Source organism: Oryzias latipes, chromosome 17 (assembly GCF_053564925.1).
Source record: "Oryzias latipes strain Hd-rR chromosome 17, Olatipes_Hd-rR_3.1".
Taxonomy (NCBI): Eukaryota; Metazoa; Chordata; class Actinopteri; order Beloniformes; family Adrianichthyidae; genus Oryzias; species Oryzias latipes.
This window is the reverse complement of record NC_136253.1, coordinates 35672929-35686969: the sequence shown is the minus strand read 5'-3', so window position 1 is coordinate 35686969 and position 14041 is coordinate 35672929. Positions and strand designations below refer to the sequence as shown.

General features: G+C 55.9%; 1 protein-coding gene across 18 annotated transcripts in view; it reads left to right on the top strand.

Annotated features, from left to right (window-relative positions):
* Positions 1-14041, top strand: part of LOC101168742 (receptor-type tyrosine-protein phosphatase F) — a 145604-nt gene that overhangs the window by 108235 nt on the left and 23328 nt on the right. For all 18 annotated transcript variants that reach the window (XM_078935101.1, XM_078935103.1, XM_078935097.1 and 15 more), the window contains 7 exons: positions 1031-1148; positions 2059-2631; positions 3300-3400; positions 3576-3823; positions 4413-4491; positions 4894-5118; positions 10182-10336. In XM_078935101.1, the coding sequence (XP_078791227.1) occupies positions 1031-1148; positions 2059-2631; positions 3300-3400; positions 3576-3823; positions 4413-4491; positions 4894-5118; positions 10182-10336 (1499 nt within the window). The remainder of the gene's footprint in view (positions 1-1030; positions 1149-2058; positions 2632-3299; positions 3401-3575; positions 3824-4412; positions 4492-4893; positions 5119-10181; positions 10337-14041) is intronic.

The following is a 14041-nucleotide window of genomic DNA, read 5'->3' as shown; positions in this document are numbered from 1 at the left end:
GCCGCTGAAACCCTGATTAACACCTGACAGACACGGACCAGATGCTGTCGTCTTTCACACGCCTTCATTGTTTCCGCGGCGTCCTCCGTGCCAGATCGCTAATGTACTGTGACGAGCCTCAGACGGATGTCTGCGCCCTGAAGACGGGCACGCCTCCCTGAGCCGGCGAGTGCGTGAGGAGAAGGCGAGGTTTTCTCAAACCAAAAACGCCGTTCTGCGTACGTTTGAAGAGCGTAGAAATGCAGTAGAATCTGTTTCCATGACGACCTGAGCGTTTGTGCCTGAAGGAAAATGTTTTCTGCTGAGGTTTCTCCGGGTTCCTGGACCTGAAAGAACCCGGTCAGAACGGTTCTGCAGCTGCCTGAGCCGGTTATGGAGCCGTGTTAGCGGCCGCTAACGCCAGGACGACTCGGATCAGAACTTTTTTCCAAGAACTGGACCTGCAGGAGGACAGACAGGGGTTCATTTAAATCTGCGTGCATGCTCACGTGCACATGCATGGACACTTGTGACTTTGTGCGTGCAGACTCATGCGTGTGTGTTTGTTCAGCGTGAAGTGTGCGGTTCTGTGTGTTTCTGTTCTACCACCTGAGTGTGTCTGCGTTTGTGCCGACGTCCATCCAGAGGAGCAACAATCGGCTAAAGAAAAGTAGAGCTGCTGCAGCTGCGGCGAGCAGACGGAGCTGCTGCGGCTGCAGCTGCGGCTGCGGCTGCAGCTGCGGCTGCAGCTGCGGCTGCAGCTGCGGCGGCGCTGCTGCTCCTCTGGGTGCATGCTCATGCGTGCAGCAGGCATGAACACGGACACACGGGTGACTTCCTGCTTCGTTTGTGGCTTCATGGGTCCAGCGTTCTCTTGGGGACCAGCAGCGGTTCTGCTCCCAGAAGAACTGCTGGTCCCGCCCGGGTTCCTGAAAACCTCCTCTGTGGTCCAAGTGAAGTCAGAAGGGAGGGGGTCAGCGTTCTGGTTTTAATGGGATGGTGGTTGGACCTGCTCCTCGCTTCTCCCCGTCTGACCGTGTTCTTGTTGCAGGAGGCCATCATTGGGGGGCTGCAGGCTGAGACCACCTACTCTGTCACTGTAGCGGCCTACACCACCAAGGGGGACGGAGCTCGCAGCAAAGCCAAAGTCATCACCACATCTGGGGCAGGTCAGAGCCTGGGGAGAACCCCCCCCTCTAAAACAGCAGTGTCAGCACTTTCCTCTCTGGGGGGGTAACCTTCAGTCCAACCCACAGAAACACGACAGCTGAAACTGCAGGCTTTTTGGGGGGGGTCCATCCTCGGTTAGGTTCAGTCACATGCACCTGTACAGGGAGGGGTTACCCGGACGGGTTCTGTGGGGTTTTGGCCCGTGGGGGTCGTAGAGGAGCTACTGCACCTTAAGGGGAGCGTAGGCGTGTCTTCCAGTTCACTTGAGGCTCGTACACCCACCTTAAGGGACGCCATGAAAATGGAACGAACCATGTTGTGGGTGTGGTTAGTGTATCTTTAGGCTGGTGGACGTTGGACGCACTTATGGCGTACTGGTGATGATGTCGTACGGCGTCCTTACGCCACGCTCTAGTCGTTAAGGTGAGAGGACTGACTCCTTACTGAATACTGCACACACTGGTGTGTGCACGTGATCCCTAAGTGCACGTAGGACGTCCACACAAACTACACTCCGATTGCCTGATTTGCTCATTTCTAGCAGTCAGGCTGCAATGAGGAGCGTGCACGTTTCACGTGAACAGCACTAACTATCCTCCACAGTCTGAAGGCTTTGGGGGTTAAAACAGAGAATCTGTACGCCACGCCTGCATCTTTTCTACCTCCCCCTTACTCACGTGTAATGGGGAGGTAGCACGTGTTGCATACGTGTTCACTAAGACCCCCATGTTTGGTGTGGGTCACCTGTGTGTCCCGTGCACGTTTAACCATTTTCAGCTTTAGCCACCTGTAAGGACAGGTGGGACCAGGGCTTTAGAAAGAAGAAATAAAAAAACAAACCTGAAGTGGGTCTTCTGGACCCGCGAGGGTTCCGGGTTTTCACTCGGCTGTTTTCTTCCCGTCTTTCAGTCCCGGGGAAGCCCAGCATGATGATCAGCGCCACCTCCGGCAACACGGCTCTGATCCAGTGGCAGCCGCCCAAGGAGATGGTGGGGGAGCTGATGGGCTACCAGCTGCAGTACAAGCGCACGGACGAGGAGGGGTTCAGCTCACGCGACCTGAGGAAGACGGACGACCACTACACCGTCACCGGCCTGCACAAGGGCGCCACCTACGTCTTCCGCCTCAGCGCCCGCAACCGGGCCGGCATCGGGGAGGCCTACGTGAAGGAGATCAGCACCCCCGAGGACACGCCCTCCGGCTACCCCACCAACCTGCAGGTCACCGGACTGACCCAGTCCAGCACCCGCCTGACCTGGGAGCCCCCCCTGCTGCCTGAGCGGAACGGCAGGATCGTGTCCTACGTGGTGGTGTACCGGGACATCAACAGCCAGCAGAACAGCACCAACCGCACCACCGACACGCAGATGAACATCCAGGGCCTCAACCCCGACACCACCTACGACATCCGTGTGCAGGCCTTCACCAGCAAGGGCGGGGGCCCCCTGAGCCCCAGCATCCAGAGCAGAACCATGTCCAACGGTACGCTAACGCAGAATCCACAGCCGGTTCCATTTCAAACGCTGTCAGAGCACACATCAGCTGCTCATGAGAACGCCGGTGATCCAAAGGGGTTCAGAACCATCATCAAGTCGGGTCCGGGTCTCTGCTGGCGTTTCCTTCAATCCAGAACATGCAACGTTCTCTGTTAGAACGGCTGTTTAGGTTCTGATCCAAAGGATCCAGCAGAACAAACTTAACAGAGAAGGGACCTGTGCCCCTCCAGCCTAACCCCCCCATGATCCTCTGTTAGAAACTACAGACTCGTAGTTCAGAGGTCAGGCGAGTCCATGACGGGTTTGTGGTTCTCCTGCAGCTCCACCAGCACAGGAATGACCTCCTGACCTCCTCCTGCTGCCTCAGACCCCATCAGGCCCCCCTCCCTCTGTAGTCCTGATTATTCCTTTCTAATCTCATTCCATGCCAGCGTCACGTGAGCACGTGTCCTCATCTTCCATACCGTTACACGCCACGCCGAGGTGGGCCGGCACCATCTGGTTATAGAGGGCTATAGATGTAGCACCTGTGGTTTATGAATGTGTCTGAATGCAGCTCGTCATGTATGACGACAGCCTGAACACGTGTCCTGACTTTTCTGAAGGTCCGTTTTTGATCACAGTAATAATCAGGTTGTTGTTTTTTTATCTTAGATTTCCCGACTCTCAACTTTGGCGTCAAAGCCGTGACCGAAACGTCTGTCCTCCTCACCTGGGATTTACCTCCCAACTACAAGTCCCAGGCTCCTTTCAAGGTGAGTCCCGCGTCAGGAGAACTCTGGTCACAGGAAGGGAAGCAGCTGCTCCTGCCCCAGTCATGCTGTAGAGTAAATGTGGCAGTTTTCTGTTGATGCCCCCCTCCAGCTAGGAGCAGGGGCCGGGGCCCCTCAGGGCTCGCGTTCCTCTGTTAATGTGCCGCTGTGGTTTCAGATCCTCTACAACCAGCAGAGCGTGGAGGTGCAGGGAAACCTGAAGAGGAAGCTCATCAGTCAGCTGCAGCCCGACACCGACTACTCCTTCGTGCTGACGAGCCGCGGCAACATCGCCGGAGGCCTGCAGCAGCAGGTGTCCATCAGGACCGCCCCGGACCTCCTCCAAGCCAAGCCCAGCAAACACCTGGCGCTCGGTAGCAGGATAACCATCAGTCTGCCGGCGGTGCAGACCAGCGCTCGCGTCAGGTCAGTGGCGCTGCGTCCAAACATCGCAGTAGCAGAACGCCGCCACTGCAGGAGCCAGTCTCCACCGCCGCACGCGCACACCGCGGCGCTCGCCCGTGATTGGCTTAAAGGGCTGTCAGGGCCGGTCACGCTCCAGCGCAGACTGACAGAAAGAGTTGGGGATTGTGTAGGAGGGTGGGGGGCTGGGGGGGGCTTGTTCTACATGTTTTCTTCCTCTCAGACTGACGGTTGGCAGCAGCAGCTGCCTCTCTGTCAGCAGCAGCTCGTTTTACAGACGCTGCAACCAGCAGAAACTTTCAGCTGCGCCCAAACATTCAGGGAGAAGCCCGCCGAGGAGCGCAGACACGTGCACGCGCAGACACGTGCACACCCGAGCCAGTGGGACGTCTTTCTGCTGTTTCTCATTCCCGTCGGTCTAGTCTCCCTGACAAAAGGCGATGCGTGCAGCCGCCCGCATTAACCTGCAGGATCCTCCTGTCTCCTCGCCGCGGCGTTCTCTGTCATTAGCCTTTAATCGAGACGCAGATCTGGTTTGCTGCTGTTTGACCTTCAGCCCCCCCTGTGCTCACGCCTGTGTGTTGCTCTGCAGCTGGTACTACATCGTGTTGGTTCCTTCGTCCCAGTCGGCGCGGCGCTGGAAGAACCCCGACGACATGGACCTGGAGGAGGTGAGTGGCGGGTCGGGGGTCACCCCTCAGGCCCAAACCGGGTTTTACCTTAAGAGTGTGAATCTGAACGGGTTGGTTCTGAGCTTGTAGTTTAGGATCCCAGTAGAAACACGGGACGGAGGCGGTGTGGAAGTCCCAGAGTCATTAAGTGGCGTCTCCTCCCTCCAACATGCGGATTTCAGAAAGCTGCTCCTGCGCCGCTGCTGGTTTATTAGCCGGGCTGGCAGTCACGTTCAGATTGCTCGCCGTGCTGCTCTGCTGCATGAGCGCACAAAGGCCATTTAGGCCGGGGGGGGGCAACCTCCACTCATGACTTGATTCCAGGTTCTGCTAGTTCAAAGATCATTCTGGACTGTCGTGAAGATCGGTGCTGACCATGTTCCTCTCCTCGGATCTCCTCAGCTCCTCAGGTCCAGCGAGGGTCCGGTCCTCCGGCGCAGGCGTCACCTGGATCCCGCCAAACCGTACATCGCCGCCAAGCTGACCTCCCTGCCGGCCACCTTCACGCTGGGCGATGAGAAGATGTACAACGGCTTCTACAACAAACCCCTGAGCAGCCAGCAGGAGTACCTGTGCTTCGTCCTGGCGGTCCTCCGATACGAGGAGACCAACAACACGGCCAACTACGTAAGGAGGTTTCTGTCTCCCCAGGAGGTTCCTCCTCAGCTGCAGAACCTCCTCAGCTGCTGCTCTGGGTTCTGAAGCTGGGGAGGAACAGCAGCATCTCCTCTGCCGCTGACCGCTTGCATCCAGACTCCGCCTCCTCCACTAAACCCCCAGAGATCCCGCCTCCATAGCAGCTGGGGGTTCACAGCAGATGTAGCAACAAGGCTCATACAAGCGTCTCTAAGCGGGGGCGCTGTGCCCTCGTCAGACAGCGGCGAGGAGGCGGGCTCTCGCGGGATGAGGGGGGCGACACCGCTCACCCCGCAGGAGGAGTGAGAGGATTGCTCTGGGCCGCTCGGCTGCACGGGACATGCATATTCAGCAGCTGAGCTGCGCCTGAATCCAGATCCCAGAGTCTTACCTCCCCTCCACTCCCCTCTGAGCACCTCCGCCACCCCCCCCACCCTGTCCTCCTGCAGCGTGGCGGCAGATTGATTAGTGCGGCTGCAGTACAGTGGGAGACGAGGGGCTGGTCACGGGGCAGGAGAGTCGGTAAAGCCCGATTCCCCTGAAACGCCGCTTTCCATGTCCCAGAAGCCCTCCCTCCCCCACTAATCCCCCACTCTGAGGCGGGGGGAACGAGTGGAGGAGGTGCAGCCGCGATGTACTTCAAAGGAGTCGCTGAAATCCCCGCGCTCCTGGTGTACCTGCACAGCGGATCCTTAACCCAGTCGGGTTTTACCGGGTTGGCCGCAGCTGTCAATCATCTCGGGATCGCTCTGGATTTCAGAACAGACTCGACTGACGGCTCTCATGGGGGGGGGGGGGGGGGTAAAATGAACGGGCTACGACTAAAAATGACCCAATAAGTTCAAATAATTTAACGACAGCCAGATATACCATGAGGAGAACAGGACTGGAATCAATAAAGACTGCCCCCCCAAAGTCCCCCCCCATGTAGATCATAGGTTTAAATCAAAAATCAAACTTTATTTATAAAATAGCGCTTCTCATGCATTTTGCGCAGCTCAAAGCGCTTTAACATTTAAAAACAGAAAACACACAATATTACAGTAAAAACCCACCCTCCCCAGTCCCCTCCGTTAAAACATATGACCCATGGCCCCCCACGTACAATAATAATGACTATGCAAATAAATAAAATAAAAACAAGTAAGGCTCTGCTCTGCTGTGAGGAAACAGTCCTTGGACCTGGCCATTGGAGCATCGCCACGGCGCCCCCCCCCCAGACTGGGGTCCACTTCACAGCTGTGAAGCTGCAAAGTTAGACTCCAGCTGCCCCAGCAAGGGCGACAACCGTGGCAACAACCGCCGGCAAGCCCATGTCGTACGCCCATGTCGCACGCCCAGGTCGCACGCCCAGGTCGCACGCCCAGGTCGTACGCCCAAGTCGCACGCCCAGGGTGCACGCCCAGGGTGCACGCCCAGGTCGTACGCCCAGGTCGCACGCCCAGGGTGCACGCCCAGGGCGCACGCCCAGGTCGTACGCCCATGTCGCACGCCCAGGTCGCACGCCCAGGTCGCACGGCCAGGTCGTACGCCCATGTCGCACGCCCAGGTCGCACGCCCAGGTCGCACGCCCAGGTCGTACGCCCATGTCGCACGCCCAGGTCGCACGCCCAGGTCGCACGCCCAGGTCGTACGCCCATGTCGCACGCCCATGTCGCACGCCCATGTCGCACGCCCATGTCGTACGCCCAGGTCGCACGCCCAGGTCGCACGCCCATGTCGCACGCCCATGTCGCACGCCCATGTCGCACGCCCAGGTCGCACGCCCAGGTCGCACGCCCAGGTCGTACGCCCATGTCGCACGCCCATGTCGCACGCCCATGTCGCACGCCCAGGTCGCACGCCCAGGTCGCACGCCCATGTCGCACGCCCATGTCGCACGCCCATGTCGCACGCCCAGGTCGCACGCCCAGGTCGCACGCCCAGGTCGTACGCCCATGTCGCACGCCCATGTCGCACGCCCAGGTCGCACGCCCAGGTCGTACGCCCATGTCGCACGCCCATGTCGCACGCCCAGGTCGCACGCCCAGGTCGCACGCCCAGGTCGTACGCCCATGTCGTACGCCCATGTCGCACGCCCAGGTCGCACGCCCATGTCGCACGCCCAGGTCGCACGCCCATGTCGCACGCCCAGGTCGTACGCCCAGGTCGCACGCCCAGGTCGCACGCCCAGGTCGCACGCCCAGGTCGTACGCCCATGTCGTACGCCCATGTCGCACGCCCAGGTCGCACGCCCATGTCGCACGCCCAGGTCGCACGCCCATGTCGCACGCCCAGGTCGCACGCCCAGGTCGCACGCCCAGGTCGTACGCCCAGGTCGTACGCCCAGGTCGCACGCCCAGGTCGCACGCCCAGGTCGTACGCCCATGTCGTACGCCCATGTCGCACGCCCAGGTCGCACGCCCATGTCGCACGCCCAGGTCGCACGCCCATGTCGCACGCCCAGGTCGTACGCCCAGGTCGTACGCCCAGGTCGCACGCCCATGTCGCACGCCCATGTCGCACGCCCATGTCGCACGCCCAGGGTGCAAGCCCAGGGTGCACGCCCAGGGCGCACGCCCAGGTCGCACGCCCATGTCGCACGCCCAGGTCGTACGCCCAGGTCGCACGCCCAGGTCGCACGCCCATGTTGCACGCCCATGTCGCACGCCCATGTCGCACGCCCAGGGTGCACGCCCAGGGTGCACGCCCAGGGTGCACGCCCAGCTCGTACGCCCAGGTTTCTCACACATGGAGAAGCTTTGCAAGAGGAAGATGTGGTTTAACAACCTGTGGAGACCTCCTGACTTCAGATGCTATTCCCAGACACAGATGGGGGGGTTGTTGTTTGGATAAATAGGTATAAGTGTGTCTGTGGATGGGTGGGGGGGAAAAGGGGAGATAGAAGTGTCAGGACAAAACTGCAGGATGGGGGGGGGGGGGTCATGCAGGGTGAGCTGCAGCTGCATTTCTCCACATATTCTTACATGTTTGTGTCGTATTGTTGCCCCCTCCCTCTTTGAAAAAGGCAGTGGGTGGGCTGCATCTTAAGGGGAGGTGTGTCTGCAGTTCTCTTAAGACCACCTCAAGGGACGTAATTTTGCCAGGATTCATTGCAGGGCCCCGCCCTAAAGTGTGTCTGGAGGTGTCATCAGAAGCTTCTCTGTGAGACCACGGGTTCCTCCTCTGCAGAGGAGGTGGGGGTCTCCTCCTCTGCGGAGGAGGTGGGGGACTCCTCCTCTGCGGAGGAGGTGGGGGTCTCCTCCTCTGCGGAGGAGGTGGGGGACTCCTCCTCTGCGGAGGAGGTGGGGGTCTCCTCCTCTGCGGAGGAGGTGGGGGTCTCCTCCTCTGCAGAGGAGGTGGGGGACTCCTCCTCTGCGGAGGAGGTGGGGGTCTCCTCCTCTGCGGAGGAGGTGGGGGTCTCCTCCTCTGCGGAGGAGGTGGGGGTCTCCTCCTCTGCATCTTTGTGTTTGCAGACAGAAACAGAGGAGAAGCACTTTGGTAAACTAACATCTTTATTGACAGAAATGTCAAAACTTCTCTGCTTGATTGATCTTCTGTCCGTCTTTACTATCCGAGCGCGCTCGTTTGCACGTGAACTCGCAGTGTCGGTTTTTCCGGGCGCTGCCCACGAGAATGAGCGATAACACAAGTTATGACGGAGCCCAGGACTCTGTGAGCTCATCTCAGCTTATCTTTCCAATTAATATCTGCCTGCGTGCCAAAGAGCAGGCTGCTGTGCAGCTAATGATGCGGATTACTGCTGCCTGCTGCCCAGCCTCTCCCGCTTCACGCTGCGAGCGCAATTCTTTTCGAAGTCTGCAATCTGTCATGGGCGCACCTCTCCACGCCCCCCTCCCCACCTGTATATCCTATCAACACTGAATAGGTGGCGTGCTGAGCTCTAATGACAGATGCCGCCGTCTTTCCTCTTCCTCTGTCCTCCTCTTCCTCTGTTTCAAACCCTGTACTGAATCACCACGTCTGCCTCCTCTGATGCCCCCCAACCCCTCTCCCCTTCCTCCATCTCCATCATTGGGAGGCAGAGTGGAAAGATGTCTCATTTATAACCGAGGTGGAGGAGCCTTCTCACTGTCACCCCCACCTCCTCTGTCACAGCACCAACACTAATGAAGAAGAGATGGCTCTTCGTCTGCGCCCCTATTAATGTCAGAGGAGCCGGGGACACGCCGCCTCATGCCAGCTGTCGCTCCTCGCTTCCCGTCTGCGTGGTCCTAAAGCTCAAAGATTACTGACCACCTGAAAAACCCAAAATACTAGTGGCTCTGCACTAGTGTCCAGTTGCGTTTGCAGTTAAAGTCCCACTTTCTGTCACACACCTAGGTGTGTGAAATTTGTTCTCCGCATTCAGGAAAAATCCCATTTTTAAAGTCTTTGGTAGGACTCGGGTTTGAACCCACAACCTTCCAGTTACAGGGCAGACACTCTAACCACAAGGCCACTGAGCTGGTCTTGTTGCGTATATTTTCTGTTGATAAAAACTTCTGGGGGGGTTGGATTATTTAAGCTGCTTAGATTTTGTTAGAGCTCAAAGGTGTGAATTCTTAGGGGTGTTTTTTGTTTGGCTGGTGGGCGGAGCCAACAAAACTTTCTTCTGTTTGTTCCACTCAGTCATCTTCAATCAACATGGCCGCCCCGTGTCACGCTTCACTTACGGAACAGAATTTTCTGGGTGATGTCAGAGATGACCGGTCTGGTCCACACGTATCTGTGGAAACTAACCCACTCATGACATCAGATGACCCCGCCCTCATTTTACTCATTTATTCAGATCTTAAACATTAAAGAGAAAGAATTCTTTAACCATCTTGGGTATAAAAATTAACGTAAAAAAACTAAGGATTGAGATCAAATCAAATCTTGACTTTGAAAATCCATAAATCTGCAAACATTTGAATTAGTGACTTGGAATCCAATCCAGTCATTCTGTGATCGGCGGCTCTACCGTGGTGGTAAAATGGTCAACGGCGTTGGCCCATTTACTGATGACTGACCTTTGGGGTGGGGGGTTGTTGTGCTCCTGTCTCAAAGCCTTCTGGGTAATTTGCTTGCAGATGACCTTCTCCGCCAGTCCGTACTCGGACCCCATCCTGGTGAAAACGGAAAGGGCCGAGGGTCTGGAGCAAGCCGAGATGCTGTGGGTGATGGGGCCGGTCCTGGCCGTGGTGCTCATCATCGTCTTCGTCATCGGCATCATCCTCTTCAAAAAGTGAGAGTTTACCGGCGGCTCGGCTGCTTTTGGATGTTTCCTGGGGTTGCATCAGGTGCAGTAATGAGGCTCCTGCATGCGCCGCTCGCACACCTGCAGCTCGGCTCTGACGGGAGAAGAACCAGAGAAGAATTGATTTGCGTTTCAGACGGAAAAAGCTTCGGCCCGCTCGGCGTTACTGCGAGGAGCGAGCGGCGGTTGAATTGGCAGCTGACGGCGCCGCTCTAATAAAAGCACAGCCAGTCTGTCAAAGCCTCTTAGGCAGAAGTCAGAAATGCGTTTGGGCAACACCACTGGTCACTTCACATAAACAGAGCTGCGGCTGGCAGGGCGCCGAGCGGCACCTCGCCATCCACGGAGGTTGTTGGTTCAAAGCCATGACATCATCGACCTGTTATGACTCTGGAAGACGATGAAAAATCTGCTCCGGGTGGTTATTTTTGTTGGTCACTAAATGATGCATCTATTTTCAATCAAAGCTAAATAATTGGTGCAGATTAAATGCAGGAGGCGTGTCCTCACCTGTCTGTCAGCAGGTGAGCGTTCAGGAGCGTGGCCTCCTTCCTTCAGTCTTACTCCTGAACGCTCACCTGTCTGTGATGGGAGCCATTATTTACATCAGACGCTTCTCGCTGAAGAAGCCCCGCCTCTTCTCCCGCCCTGCTGGCTCTGTTGTCATGGTACCTGTTCTGCAGCCGCACCCCCCACCCCACCCCCACCCCAGCAGACCTTTAAAAAAGGGCTTCAGACAGCTCCGGGATGAAGCAGCACATCCTCTTCCTCGGTGCAGACACAGACTGACATGGGGGGGCGTGGGTGGGGGGGGGCTTGGCCTTGTCGCTCCACCTGCAGCTAAAGTGCATAGAGATGATCCAACGAAAGCTGCAGCTCCCCCGCTTCTGTTCTTTCACAAACTGTTCAGAAACATGAAATAAAATGAAAGTTTATAGACGGCAGTGACACTTTAACTCCTCCCCCTTCCTTCTTTCCCGCCCTGGCAAACGCAGCAAACAGGAAAGGTAGGTGCATTCACATCAGCTGGGGCTCCTCCCCTTTTTCATTTGTGCTGTTGGTGTTGAGTGATGCCTGGGGAGGAAGGGGGGGTGCAGAGCTGACATCTCTCAGCTTCATTTGACCCTAAAAAAACAACAACCCAAAGATTAGAAAACAGATTTTCTGAATCCTCGTCTGGACCCGGTTGGCTCAGAAATGTCCACCTCTGCAGCCCCGATGACCTTTACGTTCCTCTGCATGTTCCTCGTCCAGTCTGACGCCGTCCGCCATCTTTGTTTCTGTGTGTTTGCCACCAAGAGCGTCGCAGTTTAGCTCTAGAACTCTGACCTCCTGAATCACAGTCACCTGATGAGAGATGCACGTGCACACACACACGCACACAAATAGTGATATGTCTGCCACCACGTTGCACACAAAATTTTCTAAGTTGCAAATTAAAATATTAAATATTTGCTTTCAATTTTTCTCTCCAAATTGTTTTTTTTTTGCTTTCAGTTGTTTTCTTCAGCCAAAAAGAACAAAATTGGGGGTAAAAGGAGCTGCTTCGGTTTCTGAGCCTCGGTAGCCGACACCATGTTGTGATGTGTGTCCGTCCAGGATTGGTTAGAATCTGGACCAATCAGCAGCTGTTTGTTGGCTGCTTTGTTACACTAAACTGAAACTTATGAGAGCAAAATCAAAGATAATAAAAAAGCGAGATGAAACAACGCCTGCAAAGAAATTAGTGTTGCAAACACAAAAAAACATTTTTGAAAGCAGAAAGAAAAAATTGAAAGTGAAAAAAAAAGGTTTAATTTTTTGTTTGCAACTTAGAACGTTTTGTTTGCAACGTGGTGGCATAAATATCACTCCATACATTCCTGGTGTAAATACTCTTCTTTCACACGTGTGGGATGCGTGGCCCCACAGGGGCTGCTGCCACGTTTACCTTCGGCCGGCGCTGGAAGGCGGTGTAGCCTGACATCTGATTGGGTCTTAGGGATGAATTAGAACCGGAGGAACAGGTCACACATGCTCGATCCTCATCCCACCTTCAGCGGCGAGCAGCAGCAGCACTGATCTGAGGACGGCTGGACGGCTCAGCTCGCAGCTGGAGAGCAGAAGATGCTGGTCCGAGATCAGCCGTCACGCTGCTAGCATTAGCTTAAACCTGCGAGGCCGGAGACGGAGGTGGAGGCTGCGTGCGCTCCACCAGCTTTGTAAACTCTCTCCACAGAAGGGCTTGCTCTTCCTTCAAACCTTTGCCTGCCACTTGCAAATGGAGTGCAATGAGATGTGAAATTTCCACAGGGCGCCCTGATGCGTCCTTCCACCCATTTCCATTTGCTGTCAGGAGGCTTGTGAGTCTGCATCTGTGAGGATGTGTGTGTGTCTGTGAGGATGTGTGTGCGTCTGTGAGGTTGTGTGTGTGTCTGAGGATGTGTGTGCGTCTGTGAGGATGTGTGAGTCTCTGAGGATGTGTGTGCGTCTGTGAAGTTGTGTGTGTGTCTGTGAGGATGTGTGTGTGTCTGTGAGGATGTGTGTGTGTGTCTGTGAGGATGTTTGTGTGTCTGTGAGGATGTGTGTTTGTCTGTGAGGTTGTGTGAGGATGTGTGTGCGTCTGTGAAGTTGTGTGTGTGTCTGTGAGGATGTGTGTGTGTGCGTCTGTGAGGTTGTGTGTGTGTCTGAGGATGTGTGTGCGTCTGTGAGGATGTGTGTGTCTCTGAGGATGTGTGTACGTCTATGAGGTTGTGTGTGTGTCTGAGGATGTGTGTGTCACTGTGAGGATGTGTGTGCGTCTGTGAGGATGTTTGTGTGTCTGTGAGGATGTGTGTTTGTCTGTGAGGTTGTGTGAGGATGTGTGTGTGTCTGTGAGTATGTGTGTGCGTCTGTGAGGATGTGTGTGTGTCTGTGAGGATGTGTGTGTGTCTGTGAGAATGTGTGTGCGTATGTGAGGTTGTGTGTGTCTGTGAGGATGTGTGTGCGTCTGTGAGGATGTGTGTGCGTCTGTGAGGATGTGTGTGTCTGTGAGGTTGTGCGTTTCTGTGAGGATGTGTGTGCGTCTGTGAGGATGTGTGTGCGTCTGTGAGGATGTGTGTGTCTGTGAGGTGTGTGCGTCTGTGAGGATGTGTGAGGTTGTGTGTGCATCTGTGAGGATGTATGTGCGTCTGTGAGGATGTATGTGTGTCTGTGAGGATGTGTGTGTGTCTGTGAGAATGTGTGTGCGTATGTGAGGTTGTGTGTGTCTGTGAGGATGTGTGTGCGTCTGTGAGGATGTGTGTGCGTCTGTGAGGATGTGTGTGCGTCTGTGAGGATGTGTGTGTCTGTGAGGTGTGTGCGTCTGTGAGGATGTGTGTGCGTATGTGAGGTTGTGCGTGTCTGTGAGGATGTGTGTGCGTCTGTGAGGATGTGTGTGCGTCTGTGAGGATGTGTGTGTCTGTGAGGTGTGTGCGTCTGTGAGGATGTGTGAGGTTGTGTGTGCATCTGTGAGGATGTATGTGCGTCTGTGAGGATGTGTGTGCGTCTGTGAGAATGTGTGTGCGTCTGTGAGAATGTGTGTGTGTCTGTGAGAATGTGTGCGTCTGTGAGGTTGTGTGTGCGTCTGTGAGAATGTGTGTGCGTCTGTGAGAATGTGTGTGTGTCTGTGAGGATTTGTGTGTGTGTCTGTGAGAATGTGTGTGCGTCTGTGAGAATGTGTGTGTGTCTGTGAGA